Raw genomic sequence first — 22,116 nt, 5'->3', positions numbered from 1 at the left:
CCGGCTGGAGTCACCGCTCAGGCAAATGGCACACCAGGGCTGAGGGCCAGACAGCCAATACCGGGGCTGGGGTCTTGGTTCCTCTGCATCCTGAGCCTCTGCAGGTGTGAGCACAGCTCCCTTTGGCTGGAACCCAGCCCTAATGGAGGGGCCTCAGAGGAAGGGCAGAGAAGAGACGGGCTTGGCGTCTGATGGTAAGCTTAGGTTCCTCGCAAAGACCTGGGACTATTTTACCAGCTCAGAATAGCCAGAGACTTTTTTGGGAAAAGGGATAAATACATTTCCAGGACTGTGTTGTGTCTGCTAGACACTCTTGTGGGTGCGTTTTAAGTTGTCAGTGACGAGTCAGAATCAGGCTCTGTCCCCACAGGGACAGACTACGGGGACAGGCATAAATGGGTCTTTTGTTCTTCAACCAACTTGGCGCTATTCTGGGCAATCCTTCGTTGTGGGGGACTGTCCTGGGCAGGGCAGGGTATTCAGCAGCAGCCCGGGGCCTCTGCCCACTACCGGCCAGGAGCACTTCACCCCCACGCCAGGATGGCAAAAATGTCACGAGACATTGCAGGTAAGCCACCCCCGCTGAGAACCATGGCGGCAGGAGCTGTTCTTTAGTAACCAGCCTCCTTTCCCTTGGGCCAGGCTGGGGAGTCTCTTCGCCATGACTATCACCTTGCTGGGTTTTGCCATCCTGGTGTTCCATCACGTGGTCTGCGAGAAGCCTCTGGAAGGGACTGTCTCCTCTTTGGCCTGGCGCTTCACACACTCCCTCTACAACACCACCATCTATGAAAACTCCGCCCCCAAGACCTACGTGGAGAGCTTGGAGAAGATGGGCATGCACCTGGCGGATCCCCAGTGGGCGGTGCGGTACCGGATCATCTCCGGGGACGTGGCCAATGTCTTTAAAACTGAGGAGCACGTGGTGGGGGACTTCTGCTTTCTGAGAATAAGGACCAAGAGCAGCAACACGGCTCTGCTCAACAGGGAGGTGCGAGACAGCTACACCCTTATCATCCAAGCCACGGACAAGACCCTGGAGCGGGAGGCTTTGACCCGCGTGGTGGTGCGCATCCTGGACCGGAACGACCTGAAGCCCCTCTTCTCGCCGCCTTCGTACAGGGTCACCATCTCTGAGGACACGCCCTTCAAGAGCCCCATCTGCAAAGTGACCGCCACGGATGCAGATCTGGGCCAGAATGCGGAGTTCTATTACGCCTTTGACGCGAGGTCCGAGATGTTCGCGATCCATCCCACCAGCGGCGTGGTCACGGTGGCTGGGAAGCGCAACGTCACCTGGCGGGGGAAGTACGAGCTCCCGGTGCTGGCCGTGGACCGGATGCGGAAGATCTCCGAGGGCAACGGCTTCGGCAACTTGGCTTCCCTGGTCATCCACGTGGAGCCCGCCCCCAGGAAGCCCCCGGCCATCGTCTCAATGGTGATAGCTCCGCCCGATGGCGACGAAGGGGCCATCTACGCCACCGTAGTGGTGGAGGCGGACGGCTCGGGCGCTGAAGTGGACTCGCTCGAAGTTGTTGGCGGTGACCCCGGAAGGCACTTCAAGGCCGTCAAGTCCTACGCTCGCAGTAACGAGTTCAGTCTGGTGTCCGTCAAGAACATCAACTGGACACAGCATCTTCACGGGTTCAACCTCAGCCTCCAGGCCAGGAGCGGGGGCAGACCAGCCCTCCATTCCCAGATCCGGGGCTTTCACCTGCCGCCTTCCAAACTGGCCGCCCTCAGATTCGAGAAGGAGGTGTACAGAGTGCAGCTCAGTGAGTTTTCCCCATCGGGCAGTCGCGTGGTACTGGTGAAGGCAACCCCCGCCTTTCCCGGCCTGCAGTATGTTCTAAAGCCGTCCTTGGAGAGCGCGGGGTTTAAACTCAATGCTCACACAGGGCTGATCACCACCACGAGACCTATGGACTTCCACGACCGAGCCCACTACCAGCTGGACATCAGAACCTCCCTGGGCCGGGCTTCCACCACGGTGGTCATCGACATTGTGGATGGTAACAATCACGCCCCGGTCTTCAGCAGGCCTTCCTACGAAGGCACCTTGGATGAGAACATCCCTCCGGGCACCCGCGTTTTGACCGTGACGGCCACGGATCGGGATCACGGGGAAAATGGATATGTCACCTATTCTATCGCTGGCCCTAAAACGGTGCCGTTCTCTATTGACCCCTACCTGGGGACCATCTCCACCTCTAAGCCCATGGACTATGAGCTCATGAAAAGGATCTATACCTTCCGGGTACGGGCATCAGACTGGGGGTCCCCTTTTCGTCGGGAGAAGGAAGTGTCCGTTTCTCTTAGGCTCAAGAACTTGAATGACAACCAGCCGGTGTTTGAGGAGGTCAACTGCACCGTGTCTATTCGCCAAGACTGGCCGGTGGGGAAGTCGATAATGACCGTGTCAGCCATAGACATGGACGAGCTCCAGAACCTAAAATATGAGATAGTGTCAGGCAATGAGCCGGAGTATTTTGATTTAAATTATTTCTCCGGGGTGATATCTCTCAAACGCTCTCTTATTAATCTGTCTACTGGTCAATCCACCACCTATTCCCTGAAAATCACAGCTTCGGACGGCCAAAACTACGCTTCGCCCATGACTCTGAATGTCACTGTGGTGAGAGACCCCCGTTTTGAGGTCCCCGTAAGGTGCGAGAAAACTGGGGTCCTCGGGCGTTTCACAGAGACCATCCTCCGCTCTGTTGGGCTTCAGGACCAGGAGTCCAGTGATGATGAGTTCCCTTCCTACAGCGCGTACTGGGTCAACCATCACGCGCCCCAGTTTGAGGACCACTTCCCCCAGACCATCGATGTCTTGGAGCGGGCTCCCATCAACACCCCCTTGGCCCGCCTGGCAGCCACCGACCCCGATGCTGGCTTTAATGGCAAACTGGTCTACGTGATCACCGGTGGCAACGAGGAGGGCTGCTTTGACATCGAGCTGGAGACCGGGCTGCTCACCGTAGCCGCTCCCTTGGACTATGAGACCACCAGCTTCTACGACCTCAACATCACAGTGTACGACCTCGGGCTCCCCCAGAGGTCCTCCTGGAAGCTGCTGACTGTGGACGTAAAAGACTGGAACGACAATGCGCCCAGCTTTCCCCCTGGCGGGTACCAGCTAACCATCTCAGAGGACACAGAAATCGGAACCACGGTCGCAGAGCTGAAGACCAGAGACGCCGACTCTGAGGACAATGGGCGGGTCCGCTACACCCTGCTGAGCCCCACGGAGAAGTTCTCCCTGCACCCCCTCACCGGCGAGCTGGTCGTCACAGGCTACCTGGACCGGGAGTCAGAGCCTCAGTACATACTCAAGGTGGAGGCCCGGGACCAGCCCAAGAAGGGCCACCAGCTCTTCTCCGTCGCCGACCTGATCATCACCTTGGAAGATGTCAATGACAACTCTCCCCAGTGCGTTGCACAGCACAGCACCCTGAAGGTCCCAGAGGACCTGCCCCCAGGCACCATCTTGACCTTTCTGGATGCCTCTGACCCCGACCTGGGCCCCGCGGGCGAAGTGCGATACGTGATGTTGGATGATGCGCACGGGACCTTCCGGGTGGAGCCGACGACTGGGGCGCTCAGTCTGGAGCGCGAGCTGGACTTTGAGAGGCGGGCTGGGTACAACCTGAGCCTGTGGGCCAGCGACAGCGGCAGGCCCCTGGCGCGCAGGACCCTCTGCCACGTCGAGGTGGTCGTCCTGGACGTCAATGAGAACCTCCACCCTCCCCGCTTCGCCGCCTTCGTGCACCAGGGCCGCGTGCAGGAGGACAGCCCCCCGGGGACTCAGGTGATGCTGGTGACCGCCCACGATGACGACGCCGGCCGCGATGGGGAGCTCCAGTACTTCCTGCGGGCTGGCACGGGCCTCGAAGCCTTCGACATCAACCGAGACACAGGTACTAGGGTGCGGGTGGGGTGGGAGCACCAGGCCTGGGGAGGATGGGGCGAAGGGAGATCGAGGACTGTGCTGGAAGCAATCAGGCTGTGCGTGGAGAAGAAAGGCAGAAGTAGGGACTCACCTTCCTGTTCCTGCTCCTTTAATCTTAAATTTATCTTTCATATATATATATTATGTGTATAAATGTATATAAATATATTTTATATATAATATATAAAATATATGCACAAATATTTATGTTATATTAAATATATTTAATAGATTAACTATATAACATGCATAAATATATATTTAATATATTATATATCAAATATATAATAATATATAAATATATAATATGCATATAAATAAATATGTAAAAATAAGTGATATAATAAATATAAATGATATAATACATATATAATATAAATATACAAATATAATTATACTTATATACATTAATATACATATATATTTATATACATATGTATATATATTATATATATTCCACTTAAGAAAGCAATCTATGCTGTTCATAATTTTATTTTTACAGTACTGGGTATGGAACCCAGGGGCATTTGACCTCCGAGCTACACCCCCAGCCCTATTTTTTATTCTTTATTTTGAAACAGGGTCTCACTAAGTTGCAGAGGGCCTCACTAAGTAGCTGAGGCTGGCCATGAACCTGTGATCCTCCTGTCCCAACCTCCCAGGTACTGGGATTACAAGCTTGCGCCACCAGCTCTAATTTTTTTTTTTTAATTTGTAATACTGGGGATTGATGCTACTGCTGAACTAGACCCCAAGCCCTATTTTATTTTTTATTTTGTAATAGGGTCTCACTAAGTTACAGTACACTGGTCTCAAACCTGTAATTCTTCTATCTCAGCCTCCCAAGTACTGGGATTACAGGCATGCACCACTATGCTTATACACTTTTAACATAATTATATATAAAAATAAAAATGTTTCTCTGTCTCAGCTCCCCAAATGTAATCTTTATTAATAATCTGGTCTATAAATTTTTCTCTTTGAATCTGATATATCGTCACTATTTATTATTTTGAAAGCCATACAACAGACACTACTTCTGAAACTTTTTTTTACACAGTGTCACATCTTATGTTTCAGTACATGAAAATATTTTTCACTGGGCGAGGTAGTACACACCTGTAATCTCAGTACTTGGGAGGCTGAGATAGGAGAACTATAGGTTCAAGGCCGGCCTCGGCAACTTAGTGAGCCCTCATCAACCTAGTGAGACCATTTTTTTTTTTTTTTGGTGGTACTGGGGTTCCTGGAAGCCTTTCTACCTCCGGGATACACTCCCACGGGCTACACTCCCAGACCTATTTTTTAACTTTTTTTATGTGGAAACAGGGTCTCTTAAGCCAGCGAGGCTGGCTCCGAACCAGCGCGATTCTCCTGTCTCCGGCTCCGAAGCGCCGGGATTACAAGTGTGCGCCACCACGCTCGGCGAGACCCTGTTTTAAAATAGGGCTGCTGGGAGTGTAGCTCAGAGGCAAAATGCCCCTGGGCTCAATCCCCATTACCACAAAAATATTTATTTTTAATTCTTTTTTATTGGGTGCATATCATTTTATCATATAGGCATGATATTCTTGTTTATGCACTTTTACTCATATACATAAAACTCCATAGGAAAAACTCTTAAAAAAGAAGTTCCTTTTTTAAGGATATCCTTTTTTAAGGGTCAAAGGATAATGTGTAATTTGTGTGTATACAGTGCTGGGGACCAAAGCTCGGGCCTCACACCTGCCCGGCTGAGTCTCTACCACTGAATCACATCCTCAGCCCAGTGATATACATTTTTCAATGGTAATAGAGGTTTCCAAGTTTCTCTCCAAAAATATGATAGACATTTCTTTCTTTCTTTAAGCTTTGTAGAAAATAAGTGAGACTCAGCTGGGCATGGTGGTACACACCTATAATCTCGATACTTAGGAGGCTGAGACAGGAGGATTGCAGGTTCCAGGACAGCCTCAGTACAAGAGTGAGGCCCTCTGCAACTTAGTGAGACTCTGTTTCAAAATTAAAAAAATAAAAATAGCCGAGCGTGGTGGCACACACTTGTAATCCCAGCACTTGGGAGGCTGAGACATGAGGATTGCAGGTTCAACAACAGCCTCAGCAAGAACTGAGACTCATCAACCTAGCGAGACCCTGTATCCAAATAAAAATAAAATAGGACTGAGGGTGTGGCTCAGAGGTAGAATGCCCGAGTTCAATTCCTACTACTACCAAAAAATAAAAAGAAATAGATAAAAAAAGAAATAAAAACTCAAGTCGGCAAATGCACACTGAGTACCCAGTGCTAAGACAGGCACCGGGGAGGGCCTCCATGAACGGGGGCCGGCTGCTGCCTTCAGGGAGCTCAGGGTGGTTTACTGAGAGAGTAAAGGCAGAGAACACGGTGGGAAAAGCGTTAGTGCCAGGCTCGGTTCTTGCATGACTTGCTACGTGATCTTGGCCAAGGCATGCTCCCTCTCTGGGACTCAGTTTCCCACCTGTCATCTCTGACGTCGCGCACAGGCCCTGCCCCTCACAGCAGCCCTCCTGCACAAGCATTTGCTGGCTATCGGACCCTCGAGTCCTAGAACAGAGGCGGCCCGCAACAGATCATGTATGGGGTGAGCACAGTAGACAATGAAGCCGAGTCCCGAAAGCTGAAAGCCAAGGAGATCGTGGAGAAAGAACCAGTTGTTCATAAACTCGCTAAATCTTATGTTGATGATCTCCCAGGCCTTAAAGAGTAAAAATAAACAACAACAACAACAACAACAACAACAAAAACGGTTGAGGGACAATCATTTCCAGCTACTTAGGAGCCGGAGGATGGGGAGTTGGAGCTTAGCATGGGCAACTTATAAAGAATCCACCAAGGAAGGAAGGAAGGAAGGAAGGAAGGAAGGAAGGAAGGAAGGAAGGAAGGAAGGGGAAGGATGGAAGGGAGGAGGGAGGGAGGGAGGGAAGGAAGGATGATAGGAAGGAAGGAAGGAAAGAAGGAAGGAAGCCAGGCAGGCAACCATAAGAAAATCCTATCCACAGAATATAAGCTAAATCAATGGAACTTGAGTTGAAGTAGTCGAGAAAAAGTGGTCAAATACCACTGTCTTCTAGAAACCCCATATGTGCCCATATGCAGAATCAAGAGCTCATTTCAGCAGAGAAAGGCTCCGAGAGGTTCTACAGTACAGACATTAATTCCCCTGTGTTCAACTCAGCATCTCCCACATCCTACTGGCGACCATTTTTCCTTTTCATGAAACACCCATTAATATCCTTTCCACACTACAGATTCAGGGGCTCTGGGAAGGGTGACGTCTAACGCCACTTTGACCTCTAAAGTATTTTGGGTTTGGTGATTCACTGTCCCCAGGAATGATTCAGACTCTGGCGCCCCTGGACCGAGAATTCATCCCCTACTACTGGTTGACGGTACTGGCCGTGGACAGAGGTTCCATACCTCTCTCCTCTGTCACTGAAGTCTACATCGAGGTTACAGATGTCAACGACAACCCACCCTGGATGTCCAAACCTGTATTCTACCCCTCCGTCCAGGAGGATGCCCCCTTGGGTACATCGGTTCTCCAGCTGGATGCCTGGGACCTAGACTCCAGCTCCAAAGGGAAGCTGACCTTCAACGTCACCAGTGGGAACCATATGGGATTCTTCGTCATCCATCCCCTCACAGGTAAGGACCCAGAAAGCCAGGGGACAGAAAGATCTCTCCAATAAAGATTCTCCAAGTGTGGTTTCCGAGCATCATCAGTGTCTCCCAGTGAACTTGGAAATTCAAATTCTCAAGCCGCACCCTAAACCTGCGGAATGCGGATTCTGAGAGTGGGGCCCAAACATTTGTGCTTCAAGGAATCCCAGAGGGGATCTGATGAGTGCTCAAGTTTGAGACAGTTTTCTACAAAATCCATCATCATGGGGAAATGAGAAAAATATGTTGTCTGCTTTCTTTCTTTGGGACCCAACAGCTTGCCTAGAGGTCAAGCTGGGACTGTTTGAGAATTCCAGATGCCCCCATACTGACCTGTCCCCTGAGCCGCAAGCCACAGGTTGAAGCACCTTTTAACCCAAGTTCCAGACTTGCCTCAACCCTGTCCTCAGAGTGGTGAAAATTGGGTCAATTCCCTTGACAGCAATAATCAATAGCAAATGATCAATAACAAAAAAATAAAAACTAAACAAAGAGTAACAATAACCAATAGCAAAACCCAAGACGATGGCGACAAGAATGGTGGGAGGTTTACAGGGGTCCAGTGGTCACCAGCAAGCCAGATTTGCTCCGTAAAAGTGTTTTGTTTGATTTGCACAAACTTTAAACAAACAATGATTTTCCAAGTTGGGGCCAACTCTTAAAACTTAGCCCAGTTCTCAAAGCATTCAGATTTTAAGTTGCTCTTTAAAAATGGGGAGATCCAGCCTCACTGTCTCCACGTAATCTCAGGGCCACTCAACCAGGGGCTGCAGCAGCTCCCTGTGCAGATCAGACACGTGTCCTCTGGTCCCCGGGCCCTCAGGGTCCCCAGCCTGCGTCCCCCTCTATGCCACCTGCCCATCTCCTGTTGGGTTTATGGTTGAAGAGTCACTGCCCAGAACTCTGACTCTTCTCTAAGGCTACATCTTCCTCGTGGAGGAAGGGATGGGGTGAACACCAGCCCCACTGTAGAGACCGATGGCGGGCACTTTCTCCCCTGAACTCAACATCTGATTCCACAACAGCTGCCTTTTATCCTGGAAGGACAGAACCCTGGCAGAACTGAAGGAAGGGAAATGGAGATGCCAGTGGGGTTTTCCCTGACCCTTAAGACAAAAGGGAACCCGGAGGACCAAGGAGCCTGGCAGCTCTGGGGCCAGGGGTGGGTGGGATGCAAGTGCCTTGCGTCCTGGTGACTCTTGGTGGGAGCCTTGCTGTTAACTTTTGACCTCGGGGTGTGGCTTAGTCCTCCCCCTGGAGAACTGGCCTGAGCAGGCTCTCTACCTGGGTTCACCCATCCCTCTCTTTTCAAAAGAGCTCAGAGATGTCTCACCTAAGGCATTAACTTCTCAACTTCTTCCCATTCCCTGCTCTGTTTACTATCAACAGTGCCCTGGCAGCTGGGCTGGTAAAATGCCCTGGAGCAGAGACGTTCTTGGTTTTCTTGTGGTTGAGAAGAAATCTCTATTAGCAATTAGCATGACCTGTTTTTAAAAATAAAACACTTCATCAGCTATGAGCCCCCAGCCCAGGTTCCTGAGCTCCACTGTCCTGCTTCCTACTGGGGCTGCTTAGATGGTGCCACCTGGGCAGGGCGGCGCACACCTGTGATCCCAGTAATTGGGAGGCCGAGAATCTCAGGTTCCTGGCCGGCCTCACAAACTTAGGGAGGCCCTGGGCAACTTAGTGAGACCTTGTTTCAGAATAAGAAATAGAAAATAGGGCTGGGGTGTAGCTCAACGGTGGAATGTCCCTGGGTTCCATCCCTAGTATCACACACACACGCACACACACACACACACACACACACGCACACACACACACGCACGCACACACACACACGCACACACACACACACACACACACACACACACACACACACACACACAAGAGCCTGCTATGTCCCTCAGACTTGTGTCTGCCTTGCTGCCCCTCTCTGGGGTAAGCCACATGGATGCATCAGTCCACGGCCACTCCTGACTCATCATCTTCCCTTCTGCCCCCCAGAGTACCCTTTCCTCTTGTCTGCCTCACTTCTACTCTTCCTTCAGATCCAACCCAACTGCTCTTTCCTTACAGAATTTTTTCTGACGCCCCAATCCTGCTCCTGGCTCCACTTACTCGCTTCTGTAATGCTTATGGCACGGCCCATGATATTCATTCATGTGATCACTCCATTAATTATCCATGCCCAAGAGACTTCAAAGGTTCCCCCAAACAGGGAACGTGGCCGTTTGTGCCCACCAGAATATACCCAGTACCAGGCACACGGTAGCAGTGCAATAAATGGTTATTCGTGGGTGAGTCAATAACTAGCATTAGTTTATTAACTGGCATCCTCCACAATCTCTGGTTAAACCCCACAATTCACTCATCTACTCAGCAAATGTTTACAGGCATCTGCCCTTACAGCACCTTTAAACAACGTACAGTAGAGAGAGACGTGAAGAAATAAGACATGATTTCAAGCCTTGGGGAACCGTGTCCATCAGGAGCTTGAATGTTTGGATATAAGTACCATAGAATGGCCGGGCGTGGTGGCAGATGCTTGTAATCCCAGCATTCAGGAGGCAGAGACCGGAGGATCGCGGTTCGTGGATCGCCTCAGCTACTTACCGAGGCCCTTGGCAATTCAGTGGGACCCTGTTTCAAAAATAAAAAGACTAAAAACTAGGGCTGAAGGTATAGCTGGGAGGTAGAATGCCCCTGGGTTCCATCCCTGGTACCAAAATAAGTAAATAAGTAAATAAATAAATAAACAAACAAACCGTGGGTCGAGGTGATCACACAGAGTCGAAGGTGGGGCAGGCATCTGATTGGCGGGCTGCGGGCGCCCTGCTGGCTGCAGAGTTTCTGGCTTGTCACCCCTGCCCCAAGGAGGAAGAGGATGTGGTGGGAGTTTCAGCCTACACATTAGCGCTGTTCCTTCCTTCCTCCTCACTACCCCGTCCCTCGCCCAGCGTGCCATTTCCCCTCAACACTACATGTTACTTCTGTAACGGTGTTGTGGGCTCTTTTCCTCCACTCAAATAAACTAAATTGAACCAGGAAATTAAAACTAATAGCTCAGCTGCAGCTCCAAACAAATCCTTATTACAAAGTCAGTAGGAAATAGAAAGGAAAGAGAAGAAAAGCAGCGTGCCTGGCAGACACGCTGGGGAGCCCCAAATGGAACTGTGCCCCCTCTGACCCCGGCCCTTAAATCCGGTTTTCTTATGGGTATGCTCGTATCCGCGTTACCAAGGCAACGGGCTAGAGACTTCTTTCTTAGGCAGATGGTGCCTCCTCTCTCTGGGCAGGGCACTCACTCAGCGCAGGGGTTAACCTCCCTGCTTTCGCCTCTGTTGCGCTGGGCTGCACTGGTTGCCCATCGACTGCGTGTGCTTTGAAGCAGCACACGGAGGTCACCTTTCTGGGTCCCAAAGAATAGGAGGGAGACACGGGCAAGAATGACAGCCAGTGCGCTGAGCGTGGCCTCTAAGCGCCAGGCGTGAGGCCCTTGCTATCTGAAATGCGCCAGGCAGAGTCACGGAGATCTGAGGGTTTGCAATTGTCTCTACATAGTTTTGAGGCCAAAGGACCTACTGTGGGTGAACATTGGGACACAGGGCAGAGGGGAGGGGGAGCTTGACTTGAGGAGTCACAGCTGCCGCCCTCCCTACCTGCGCATATGCACAGCACCCAGCCTCTGACATCTTGGAAATCAATACCGAAGCAATTTTCCAATACTGGCACATTACTTGTTCCTCTGGGGGTGATCCCAACCTCGCCCCCTGCTCACGTGTCCCGGCTGCTGTCTCTCCGCAGGTCTCCTCTCTACTGCCCGGCAGCTGGACCGGGAGACCAAGGACGAGCACCTCCTGGAGGTGAGTCAGGGCAGTGGACTCGGTCGCTAACTCAAAACCTCCCGAAGGAGGCCAGGCTGGAGGTCGTGGGTGGCACCAAGGCTGGCCTTGGAGCCACATGTGCCTCTGGCTCTGTAGCTGGGGAGAGCGCTAGGCTTGGGAAGGACCACATACCTGAGCTGCGTCTTGCTACGGTTGGTGGTGAAGATTCTCGGGTCTTTGCTGGCTCTCTGGTACTGACAAGGGAAGAAATCTAAAACTGTTCCAGAGCTGAGCAGGAACTACTGATTAGCAATGTCTCAAGTGAGAGCTGAGCAGAAATCTCTGATTGATTAGTAATGAACTGAGCAGGTCCCACTGATTGACTGATTAGTACTGTCTGAAGCAAGAGCTGAGCACGGCTTGATTGATTAGTAATGTCTGAAGTGAGAGTTGAGCAGAAACCCCTGGTTGATTAGTAATGTCTGAAGTGAGACCTGAGCAGGCCCAACTGATTGGTTGAGTAGTAATGTCTGGAGCAAGAGCCAATTAGGCCCCACTGATAGGTTGATTAGTAATGTCTGAAGTGAGAGCAGGAAGGGGCAGTAGAATCCTTAATGCTATATTCTTGTGGGGTCCAGTTTCCAGTGCATCCCCCTGGCCCGGAGAGAGAGCACTAGGTTAGTAGCAGAGCCAAGATAAGAACGTTTGTCTATGTAGATCTATGCTTTTTTTATGGACACTTCAGTCCATGACCAGGAGGGGTTTAAATCAAAAGAGAAAGAAAGATGTTGGTGGAAAATATAGCTATTTCCCACATGGCAGATACACACGTCTTCTAGTCTCATAAACACCAGAAGAGGGAAGCACGTGCCTCAGCAGATTGAAATGAACTTTGCCTTCTATACCTGCAGGCTCTCACATTCTTTACCTTTGTAAGAAATGGACATTACCAGTAAACGATAGCTGTATGTCCCCTACAGGTTGTAGGGACTGACGCATTGTTCCCGGTTGAGTGACGGACGTTTTCCTTTAAGTGCTACAATACTTTAAAAGCCCCGAACCACCGCAATTGGTGATGTCTCTCATCCCAGGCTCTTGGGCCGTCAACAGGACGATGCCCCCTTGCACAAATAGCTCTGGATTCTGGTGATGCTCTGGTGAGCAGGAACTACCGATTGATTAGCAATGTCTCAAGTGAGAGCTGAGCAGAAACCCCTGATTGATTAGTAATGAACTGAGCAGGAACTCAAAAGGTTCCACTCATTCCTGCATAAATTACCTTCTGCCTCCAGTAGCTTAAGGGACCCAGAGAGCCAAGCAGCTAAGAATTACGAGCAAACAAGCAAACAGCTGTGGAGACGTGGCCCACGGGCCTTCCTGGGGGAGGACCACCTGCTTCAGTCTGGAGACTCTGATCTCGGCTTCTCCCAGTTGTCTCTGGTTCCTTTTACTGCTGGCTTTCCTGTGGGCGAAGGTCTGAGTTCCAAGTAGGCGAGGTTATGATAATAAGCACATGCCAGAGAACAAAGTTGATATTGCCTGCTGTCAAGGCGGTGGTGGGACTGGGCGGGTAGACATGCCCATGCATTACTTTGCATCCGGCCACGTGGGCACTCCCTCTTGATTCCGTCTGCAGGTGACCGTGCTGGACAATGGAGAGCCGGCCCTAAGGTCCACCTCCAGGGTCGTGGTATGTGTCTTGGACGTCAATGACAATCCGCCAGCGTTCTCCCACAAGCTCTTCAATGTCCGCCTTCCAGAGAGGCTCAGCCCGGTGTCCCCTGGGCCTGTGTACAGGCTGGTGGCCTCAGACCCGGATGAGGGCCCCAACGGCAGGGTCACCTACAGCATCGAGGAGAGTGACGAGGAGGGCTTCGGCATCGACCCGGTCACGGGCGTGGTGTCATCCAGAGGCACCTTCGCAGCCGGAGAATACAACATCCTGACGGTGAGCAACACGAGGCTGCATGCCGGAGCGGCAGAGCTGACTAGGAGTTTGCTTTGAGGTTACGGGAGGAAGGAGACAGTAGGGTGACGATGAACATGGTACTCCTCTCCCCGCTTCTCCCAGAGAAACCGGGAGTCTCAACTCTAACCAATGGGCCTGGGTCTTTGAGGGCAGAAGGCCTGGGGCATCCTCTCTGTTTTTCTAGATAAGGACTCTGAAATAAAGCCATGCCTGGGTGTTGACCCTAGTGACCTTGGACAAGTCATCGAACTCTTTTGAACCTTTGCTCTATCCTCTGTAAGCTGGGGACAAGAACATTTTTCTTGCAGGAAGCCAAGGTATTAAGTGCCGAGGCCAGGACTTCAGAGGGCCTGACTTCAAGCCCAGCCTTGTTGCTGGCCAGGCATAGAACCCAGTGGGCAAATTCCCCAGGCTGAGCCAGGCTTCCTCATGTACAAGGGAGATGATAATAGAGCCTCTCCCGGGCCTTCTGTGAGGATTGCATTAGATAGTGCACGCAAAGCCCTCAGCGCAAGACCTGGGAACAGGGACATCTCAATGCAGCCTGGCCTGTCGTCGTGGCTGTCGGCTTGTGAAAAGGGCTATCCACGTAAAGTCCAGTTTACCTGGCACACAGGAGGCTTCAAGTTCACAGTGGCGTCTATGGTTGGTCACTAACCAAGAGGCCGCAGATCGCAGGTTGTATGTCTGTTCACGACTGTGCCCAGAGCAGCTAGCATCATGCCTGTTTATGGCCTGGTCGCATATATGCAATGCATGGGTGAATGAATGAATGAATGAATGAATCCGCTAGCTGTTGAGAGGCCAGCTCAGCGGTGGCTCAGTGCGGATGCTGGTTTTTTTCTAGATCAAGGCAACAGACAGTGGGCAGCCACCGCTCTCAACGAGTATCCGCCTGCACATTGAGTGGATCCCCCAGCCACGGCCATCCTCCATACCGCTGGCCTTTGATGAGCCCCACTACAGCTTCACGGTCATGGAGACGGATGCCGTGAACCACATGGTGGGCGTCATCAGCGTGGAGGGCCGGCCCGGCCTCTTCTGGTTCCGCATCTCAGGTGAGGCCATCTTTGCGGACCAGCTCCGGTCCTCAGGGTACGGTCCTTCTGGTCCCTCTGAAGGTCATGTGCCTTGGCAGCCCCTCTCTTGGCCCTGCGTGGTGACCACCCTTCCTGGTTCTCTGGGGACGGTGGGAAGTATCCAGGATTTCTTTGTATTGTCGCCACCATCTTGGGCAGACCATCTGTGGTGTTACTGGTCACCCAGCCAAGGTGCATGCAGTGCCTTGGTTACTCCAAGTGCCTGGCAGATCTAAGGTCCAGGGAGACCCAGAAGAGAAGGCGCAAAATGAGTATAGAGCTGGTTCTGTTGACTATGGGCCCGAGGCCAGCTGTGCGCAGGGTTTGTGCTCAGTGAGTAGGTCCTAAGTCCCAGCTCATTCTTGTGTTTGGTGCTGGCGATTAAACCCAGGGCCTCATGCATGCGACGTGTGCTCTGTTATGGAGCTATGCCCCCAGCCCCGGCTCGTCTTGTTCTAAGAGGCACCTGATCCAGGCTCTGATGGGCTCCTCTAATTTCCTGTCTATAAATTCTGCCTTCCTGCCTTCCTGCCTTCCTTTTCCTTCCTTCCTTTCCCTCTCTCTCTCTCTCTCTCTCTCTCCCTCTCTCTCTCTCTCTCTCTCTCTCTCTCTCTCTCTCTCTCTCTCTTTCAGAATCTGATAAGTGCTTAGACCCTCTTCCCAGAAATGTACCCCCACAAATGTAAACTTTGCATACAAATTTAGAATTTTTTTATAGATTTTCTTAAACCTACTCACAAATTTTAGGATGAAAATCCCTAAGAGTTTCAGCACCATGTGAATCAAGTCCCATTACAGAATTTCTAGCCTGATTCAGAGAGAGGGTAAGATATGCACTTGGCCCCAGTTGTTTGACCTCCTGGTCTTACTTCCAGTTCTGATTTTATGATTTTTCTTCTCTTTTCTTTTCTTTTTTTGTGGTGGAGCTAGGGATTGAACCCAGGGGCATTCTACTTTTGAGCTATACCCACAACCCTATTTTATTTATTTATTTATTTTACTTGAAAATGGGATCTTGCTAAGTTGCTGAGAGCCTCACTAAATTGCTGAGGCTGGCCTCAAACCTGCAATCTTCCTGTCTCTGCCTCTCAAGTATTGGGATTACAGGTGTGGGCCACTACACTCAATTTTCTCTGCTCTGTTAATTGTTTGACTTTTCCCTTTATGAATAATTAATTCATGTACCCTATAAAATAGTAAAAAAAAAAGATCCACAAATGAATGCAGAAAGTAAAATAAAAATTATTCTAAGTCCCACCAATCAAGATAATTTATTCTTACTGTTTGATGTGTTTTTACATACACATGCATAATCCCATGGGATTATGGTTAACATTATAGTATTATAATATCTTAAATAAAAGATATTATGATCATATTTTCTTTTTTAAATTTTTTATTGGTGCATTATATTCAAACATCATAATGGGATAAAAACTTGTGTAGACATACATGCACACATCGCCCAGGTAGCCCTTACCCAATTCCCACCACCCTCCTTCCCCATCCCTCTTTCCCTTGCTTGGCTTAGTGGTTGACCTCATTATGTTTAAGTATATCCTGTGTTTTAGAGAATTTCCTTCTTCCCTCCTCCCATCCCCTCAGTTAGGTCGTCTTATTTGCTCCTCTATAGGATTTCCTTTTTCACCTAGAGTTCCTCCTATGACCCATTTCTCCTTAGCTTTCACATATTAGGGAAAGCATATGATCATATTTTCACGTTACTAAACAGAATTCTATTCAGGAGACATTTAAATAACTTAATCGTACATTTTGGATTCTCATAGCTTATTAAGTCAGTTCCCTCTTAGTGAATAGAGCTGATTTCTAAGGAATACTCCAGGTGTTTTGTATTGACTAATATGAAACCAGGAAGAAGAGCCCCATGCTCCCGTGTCCCTCAGTCCCAGAGGCAGAAGCACCTCTCAGCACACTTTGGTCTTCCCAGAGGAGCCTCCAGCCTGCCTTACGTGCTTGCCCTTTTTCTGTATTACTCTCCGGGTCTTGATAAAAATGTGCTGAGATCAATTAGAGCTCTTTCGACTCCAGAGAGGATAAACTCCAACTGACGTCGCCCACGTCACCTGCGGTTTCTGAAGAGTGTTAGAAACTCTGAATCGGATTCTCCCTTGACTGTCCATGGTCCTTCCTGCCAGGGTTGGCATCTGTCTCTCCTCGGGCTTAGAATCTGATGACCAGAAGCCAGCTACGCTAGTGCCGCCCAAGCCACTGAGGTTGTCTGTGTCTCCCCGCCCCGCTCCAGGTGGGGACCAGGACATGGACTTTGACATTGAGAAGACCACAGGCAGCATCCTCGTGGCCAGGCCTCTGGACACGAGGAGAAGGTCCAGCTACAACTTGACCGTGGAGGTCACAGATGGATTCCACACCATCATCACCCAGGTTAGAGGGAGGCCGCCCTGAGCTGAGAGGGGCGGGAGGCCCCTGGGGTGGGAGCGAGCCACCGAAGCCTTTGTGCAGAGGCGAAGGGCCTTAGAGAACGCTGAATTTGGAATCAAAATTCTGAGCCCCAAGCCAGGTGTGGTGGCGCACACTTGTCATCCCAGTACTCGGGGGGGGGGGGGCGGGGTGTGTGCTCAGACAGGAGGATCACAGGTTCGCGGCCAGCCTCAACAACTTAGCGAGGCCCTCTGCAACTTAGTGAAACCCTGATTCCAAATAAGAAATAAAATCAGGCTGGGGGTTTCGCTCAGAGGTAGAATGGAATGCCTGCGTTCAATTCCCAGTGCCACACACACACCCAAAAAAATTCTGAGCTCCAGCCTTACCTAATCAAATTCTACTTCCGTGATCTTGAAAGATTTTTGTGCCTATCATGGGTCTGGGTCTCTATAATGAAAAGATTTGTCTAAATGAGTTTATTTTTATTTATTTATTTATTGGTGGTAATGGGGTTCCTGGAAGCCCTTCTACCTCCGGGCTATACTCCCAGACCTATTTTATATTTTTGAAACAGGGTCTCTTACGCCAGCGCGGCTGGCTTCGAACCTGCGCGATCCTCCTGCCTCCGCCTCCCAAGCGAGGGGATTACAAGCATGGGCCACCACGCCCGGCTTTTATTTATTTATTTATTGGTGCTGGGGATGGAACCCAGGGACATTCTACCTCTGAGCTACACCTCCAGCCCTATTTTATCTTTGTTTTTTAAATTTGGAAACAGGGTCTTGCTAAGTTATTATGAGCCTTACTGAGTCGCTGAGGCTGGCTTCAAACCCACACCCCTACTGTCTTAGCCTCCCAGGTACTGGAATTATAGGCGTGCGCCTCCATGCCCGGCTTTAAATGAGCAGTTTTAACTACAGAATTAGCACTCTAGGGGCTACCGTGGGACGAGGAATGAGGGGCTCTAGATTCCCCCTCTAGCTGCAGCCATATTTTCATCTGCCTCATATGTTGGGATTTAAAACATTTTCTTCATGAGAAGAAAAGGCCCACTGGGCATTGTGGCACATATTTGTAATCCCAGGACTTGGGAGGCTGAGACAGGAGGATCACAGGTTTGCGGCCAGCCTCAGCTACTTAGTGAAGCCCCCCTCAACTTAGCGAAACCCTGTTTCTAAATAAAAAATAATAAAAATAAATAGAAAAATGAGGGTGTAGCTCGGAGGCAGAATGCCCCTGGGTTCAATCTCCGGGACCTAAAAAAAGAAAAAAAGAGAAAAGAAAAGGCCCATGGTATCTGAAAACCTCATGCTCCTGAAATCCTGTCTTTCGTCCAGTGAGTACTAACTGAGTCAGAACAGCAGCCGCACGCGCGGCGCTGTGTGCGGCGTGGAGACGCAGACCTGTCCCCGTGCGCCTCACGGTCTCCCTTCTCTCTCTGTCCCCCCAGGTCTACATCCTCACGATTGCCAATATTAACCACCACCGGCCTCAGTTCCTAGAGGCTCATTATGAGGTCAGAGTGCCCCAGGACACGCTGCCTGGGGTGGAGCTCCTCCGAGTGCAGGCCACAGACCAGGACAGCGGCAAGGGCCTCATCTACACCCTGCAAGGCAGCCAGGACCCGGGGAGCACCAGCCTCTTCCAGCTGGACCCGAGCAGCGGCGTCCTGGTGACCGTGGGCAAACTGGGCCTGGGCTCAGGGCCCTCCCAGCACACGCTGACCGTCATGGTGAGCTACCCAAGACCCGGGATGGAGAGGCCCGCAGGCTGGTGCACCGTGTGGACAGGCTTGGAGGCGTGTGGAAGCTCCTGCTCCTCCTCCTCTTTCTCCTTCCTCCTGCTCCTTTTCTTCCTCTTTTCCTTCTCCCCCTCCTCCTCCTTCTTTTTCTTCTTCATATTATTGTTATTATCATTTTGGTAGCACTGGAGATCAAACTCAGAGGCATTCTACCTCTGAGCTACACCCCCAGCCTATTTTATTTTAAGTTGAAGCAGGGTCTTGCTGTGTTGATGAGGGTCTCACGACTTGCCGAGGCTGGCCTTGAACCTGGGATCCTCCTCCCCAGGTCTACATCCTCACAACTGCCTGTCTTAGTCACCCTAGCACTGCAATTATAGGCATGCAACACTGCACTGGCTCTGTCAGGTTCTTATATACTAATTTATCCTTCCCTGGACACATTAGTGTATATTGAAGACTCCAGAAGGTCTGTAGCAAAGAAAACTGTTACAACTTCACTGAATTCAGTGCTACCTAAACTTACTGGACTGTAACTTATCTTTCCTAGCCCACTGTGTGCACATCTTAAAGGACTAAAGTCTCCTGTGGCTTAACCTGGCAAATACTGCTCCTCTGTGCCTTTCTGCCGTCCTCCTAAAGTGGGATTATCCATTAAAACAGCTAAGCTGAATAATCACTAGCTGACAAACTTATTTGTGAATATAAAAATAGACTGGAGCAGAACCTAAAAAAAGAGACGCCGCGTTACAAGTGGACGTGGCTTTCACTGGCCTTAACCTAACGCCGCTTCTTCCCCTTCCACAGGTCCGGGACCAAGAGATGCCCATCAAGAGGAACTTTGTGTGGATCACCATTCACGTGCAGGCTGGAAATCTCCACCCACCTCGCTTCACCCAGCTCCACTACGAGGCGCGGGTCGCCGACACCGTAGCCCCCGGCACCGAGCTGCTGCAGGTGCGAGCCCTGGACGCCGACCGCGGGGCCAGCGCTGAGGTCCGCTACTCCCTCCTGAAAGGTGAGGGGCCTGCCCGAGACTTCAGAGGGGGCCACAGGTGCTCTGGAAGTAAAGGAAGGAGAGAGGCATGGATCTGCAGATTAATCTAGCACCAAGATCTTTAGCTTTTGGCAAATGACACGTCTAGAGCATTCCCTGGAACTACAACGACGTAGCTGAACGCACTTCCAAACAAAGGGACTACTCGAGTTACCCAGATGCATGCCCGTAACCCCAGTCGCTGGGAGGCTGAGGCGGGAGGATTGCAGGTTCAAAGCCAGCCTCAGCAATGTCTTGAGGCTCTCACCAACCTATCGAGACCCTGTTTCAAAACAAAACAAAAAAAATGTTTACAAAGGACTGGGTGTTTAGCTCAAAGGTAGAATACCCCTGAGTTCAATCCTTCATACCCTCCCCCCAAAAAGAATTATGGGAGGATTTACTTATACATAATAGAAACTGCCACCGGTGACCAGATATGTAGAAAATACTTAGAAAGCAACATTTTAAAATGTAACGACGTCGTGCATGTGCATTAGAAGAGCCGCTGGCGAATGCTTTATTAGGCGTGTGGTATAGTTTTAGGATTCAGTTTCATTTTCTGCTAAGGCCACCTGATAAGTCAGTATCTGCTATTTGGTTTTCATTACGTCAAAACTGAAAGGTTCAAAGAGAAAACTTACGTTAATACATGTTGCAAACTGTAAAATCTACAAATGCCAGGGCTTATTACTATCTTCGAAAAGTGTTAATTATAAGTAGTTAATATAACAATAGTGATGGTATCCAGCACCCAACCAATTGTTAATGACAATTTGTAGTGGATTCTAAATGGGTAGCTAATGACAGTTAATAATAATAATTACCTTTAATAATAACTAATACTCCATAGAGCTGCCTGCTCCGGGAGGGGAAGATGAGCGCGGCTGTCCTCTGCCCTCGCAGGGCAGTCTTTCTTCACTGCATCTTCAAGAAACCAGAGCTTTTGACATTTTTCTCTTTGGAAGGAATCGTTGCTATATGAAAAAAAGTCTATACACATCTGAATAAGAAGAATGCAAATCATCAGCCATTAGCTGTTTATTTTTGTGATTTATGAAGTGTAATCATATCTTTGTGTGTGGTACTGGGGGACTGAACCCGGGAACATTCTACCTACCTGTGAACTACAGCCCCAGTCCTTTTGAGCTTTTTATTTTATTTTATTTATTATTTATTATTATTATTATTATTTGGTGGTACTGGGGTTCCTGGAAGCCCTTCTACCTCCGGGCTACACTCCCAGACCTATTTTTACATTTTCGTTTGGAAACAGGGTCTCCTAAGCCAGCGCGCGCGGCTGGCTTCGAACCTGCGCGATCCTCCTGTCTCCGCCTCCCAAGCGCGGGGATGACAAGCCTGCACCACCACGCCCGGCTCTTTTGAGTTTTTTAAATAAGGTCTTGCTAGGTTGCTGTGAATCTCACTGTGTTGCTGAGGTTGGTCTTGAACTTGCGACCCGCCTATCTCAGCTAAGGGTCTCACTAAGTTGTTGAGGTGGCCTCAAGCCTGTGATCCTCCTGTCTCAGCCTCCCAAGTACTGGTATTATAGGCGTGCACCACCATGCCCAGTTTAGTTTAGCTACTTTTAGTAGAGCCACACTAAATCTGTTCTCCACTTATGGAAACCAAGTTCTTTTTTTCCCTTTCAGTACTAGGGAATGAACTCAGTGGCATTCTGCCTCTAAGCTATACCCGCAGCCCGTTTGTTTTTTTATTTTGGAATAGGGTCTCACTAAGTGGCCGAGAGCCTTGCTCCTTGCAGAGTCTGTCCTGGACACTGGCCTTCTCCTTTCACAGCCTCCCGGGTCCTAGGATAACAGGCACGTGCCGCCACGCCTGGCTGGAAACTGTCCAGTGACTGAGCTTGGTGTCCAGACTACAGACCATCCCGGCAGTCGGTTGGAGAGGGCCTTCCAAGAGTACAAGAGATGGGTAGAAGGTTTTCTGATGAAACTCAGCTCTTAGCTTTGCCACTGAAATAATAAAATCTCCATCCCTGTGATAAAGGGATTAAGAAACGTGAGCACGCCATTCCCTGGGGCCAGCCCTGCGTGCTAGGTGGGGAGCGACCGTCAGCCGCTCCGTCATGGCACCAGGTAGGATGGGACTTGGAGAAATCGCTCACCTCCTCTTCCATCCTCATCCAAGCTCCCTGATCAAATCGAGGGCAGAGCCTGACAAATTGAGTACAAGAATCTCTTCAGTGGTCTCCAACTCCTGTTATTCTTTTTTTTTTTAACCAATGAAAGAAAATAGATACTTGAGCAAGGTTTAGATTTAATACAGATTTTAATAAGATTTTTTAAATGACTCGTTTTTATGGCAGCCTCCGATTTCTGGCAAGTGATAAATGGTTTTCTTTTTAAAGTAGCCAAAAGAATTGAAACCAGATTACCATAGTAGCACACGATTATGTTTATAGCTGTG

At 50.0% G+C, this 22,116-nt stretch overlaps 1 protein-coding gene across 1 annotated transcript in view; it reads left to right on the top strand.

Moving 5' to 3' along the window:
• Nucleotides 1-661: 661 nt before the first annotated feature.
• FAT2 (FAT atypical cadherin 2) overlaps nt 662-22,116 on the top strand; it is a gene marked incomplete at both ends in the record, with an annotated part of 64,048 nt that continues 42,593 nt past the window's right edge. Inside the window, 8 exons of the mRNA XM_080698299.1 lie at nt 662-3,920; nt 7,302-7,616; nt 11,439-11,497; nt 13,095-13,406; nt 14,275-14,485; nt 16,770-16,909; nt 18,360-18,641; nt 19,458-19,668. Of these exons, the coding sequence (XP_080554425.1) occupies nt 662-3,920; nt 7,302-7,616; nt 11,439-11,497; nt 13,095-13,406; nt 14,275-14,485; nt 16,770-16,909; nt 18,360-18,641; nt 19,458-19,668 (4,789 nt within the window). The remainder of the gene's footprint in view (nt 3,921-7,301; nt 7,617-11,438; nt 11,498-13,094; nt 13,407-14,274; nt 14,486-16,769; nt 16,910-18,359; nt 18,642-19,457; nt 19,669-22,116) is intronic.

Source organism: Muscardinus avellanarius (genome assembly GCF_963383645.1).
Source record: "Muscardinus avellanarius genome assembly, chromosome: 7".
In the NCBI taxonomy this organism is placed as follows: domain Eukaryota; kingdom Metazoa; phylum Chordata; class Mammalia; order Rodentia; family Gliridae; genus Muscardinus; species Muscardinus avellanarius.
This window is presented reverse-complemented; position numbering and strand designations above follow the sequence as displayed.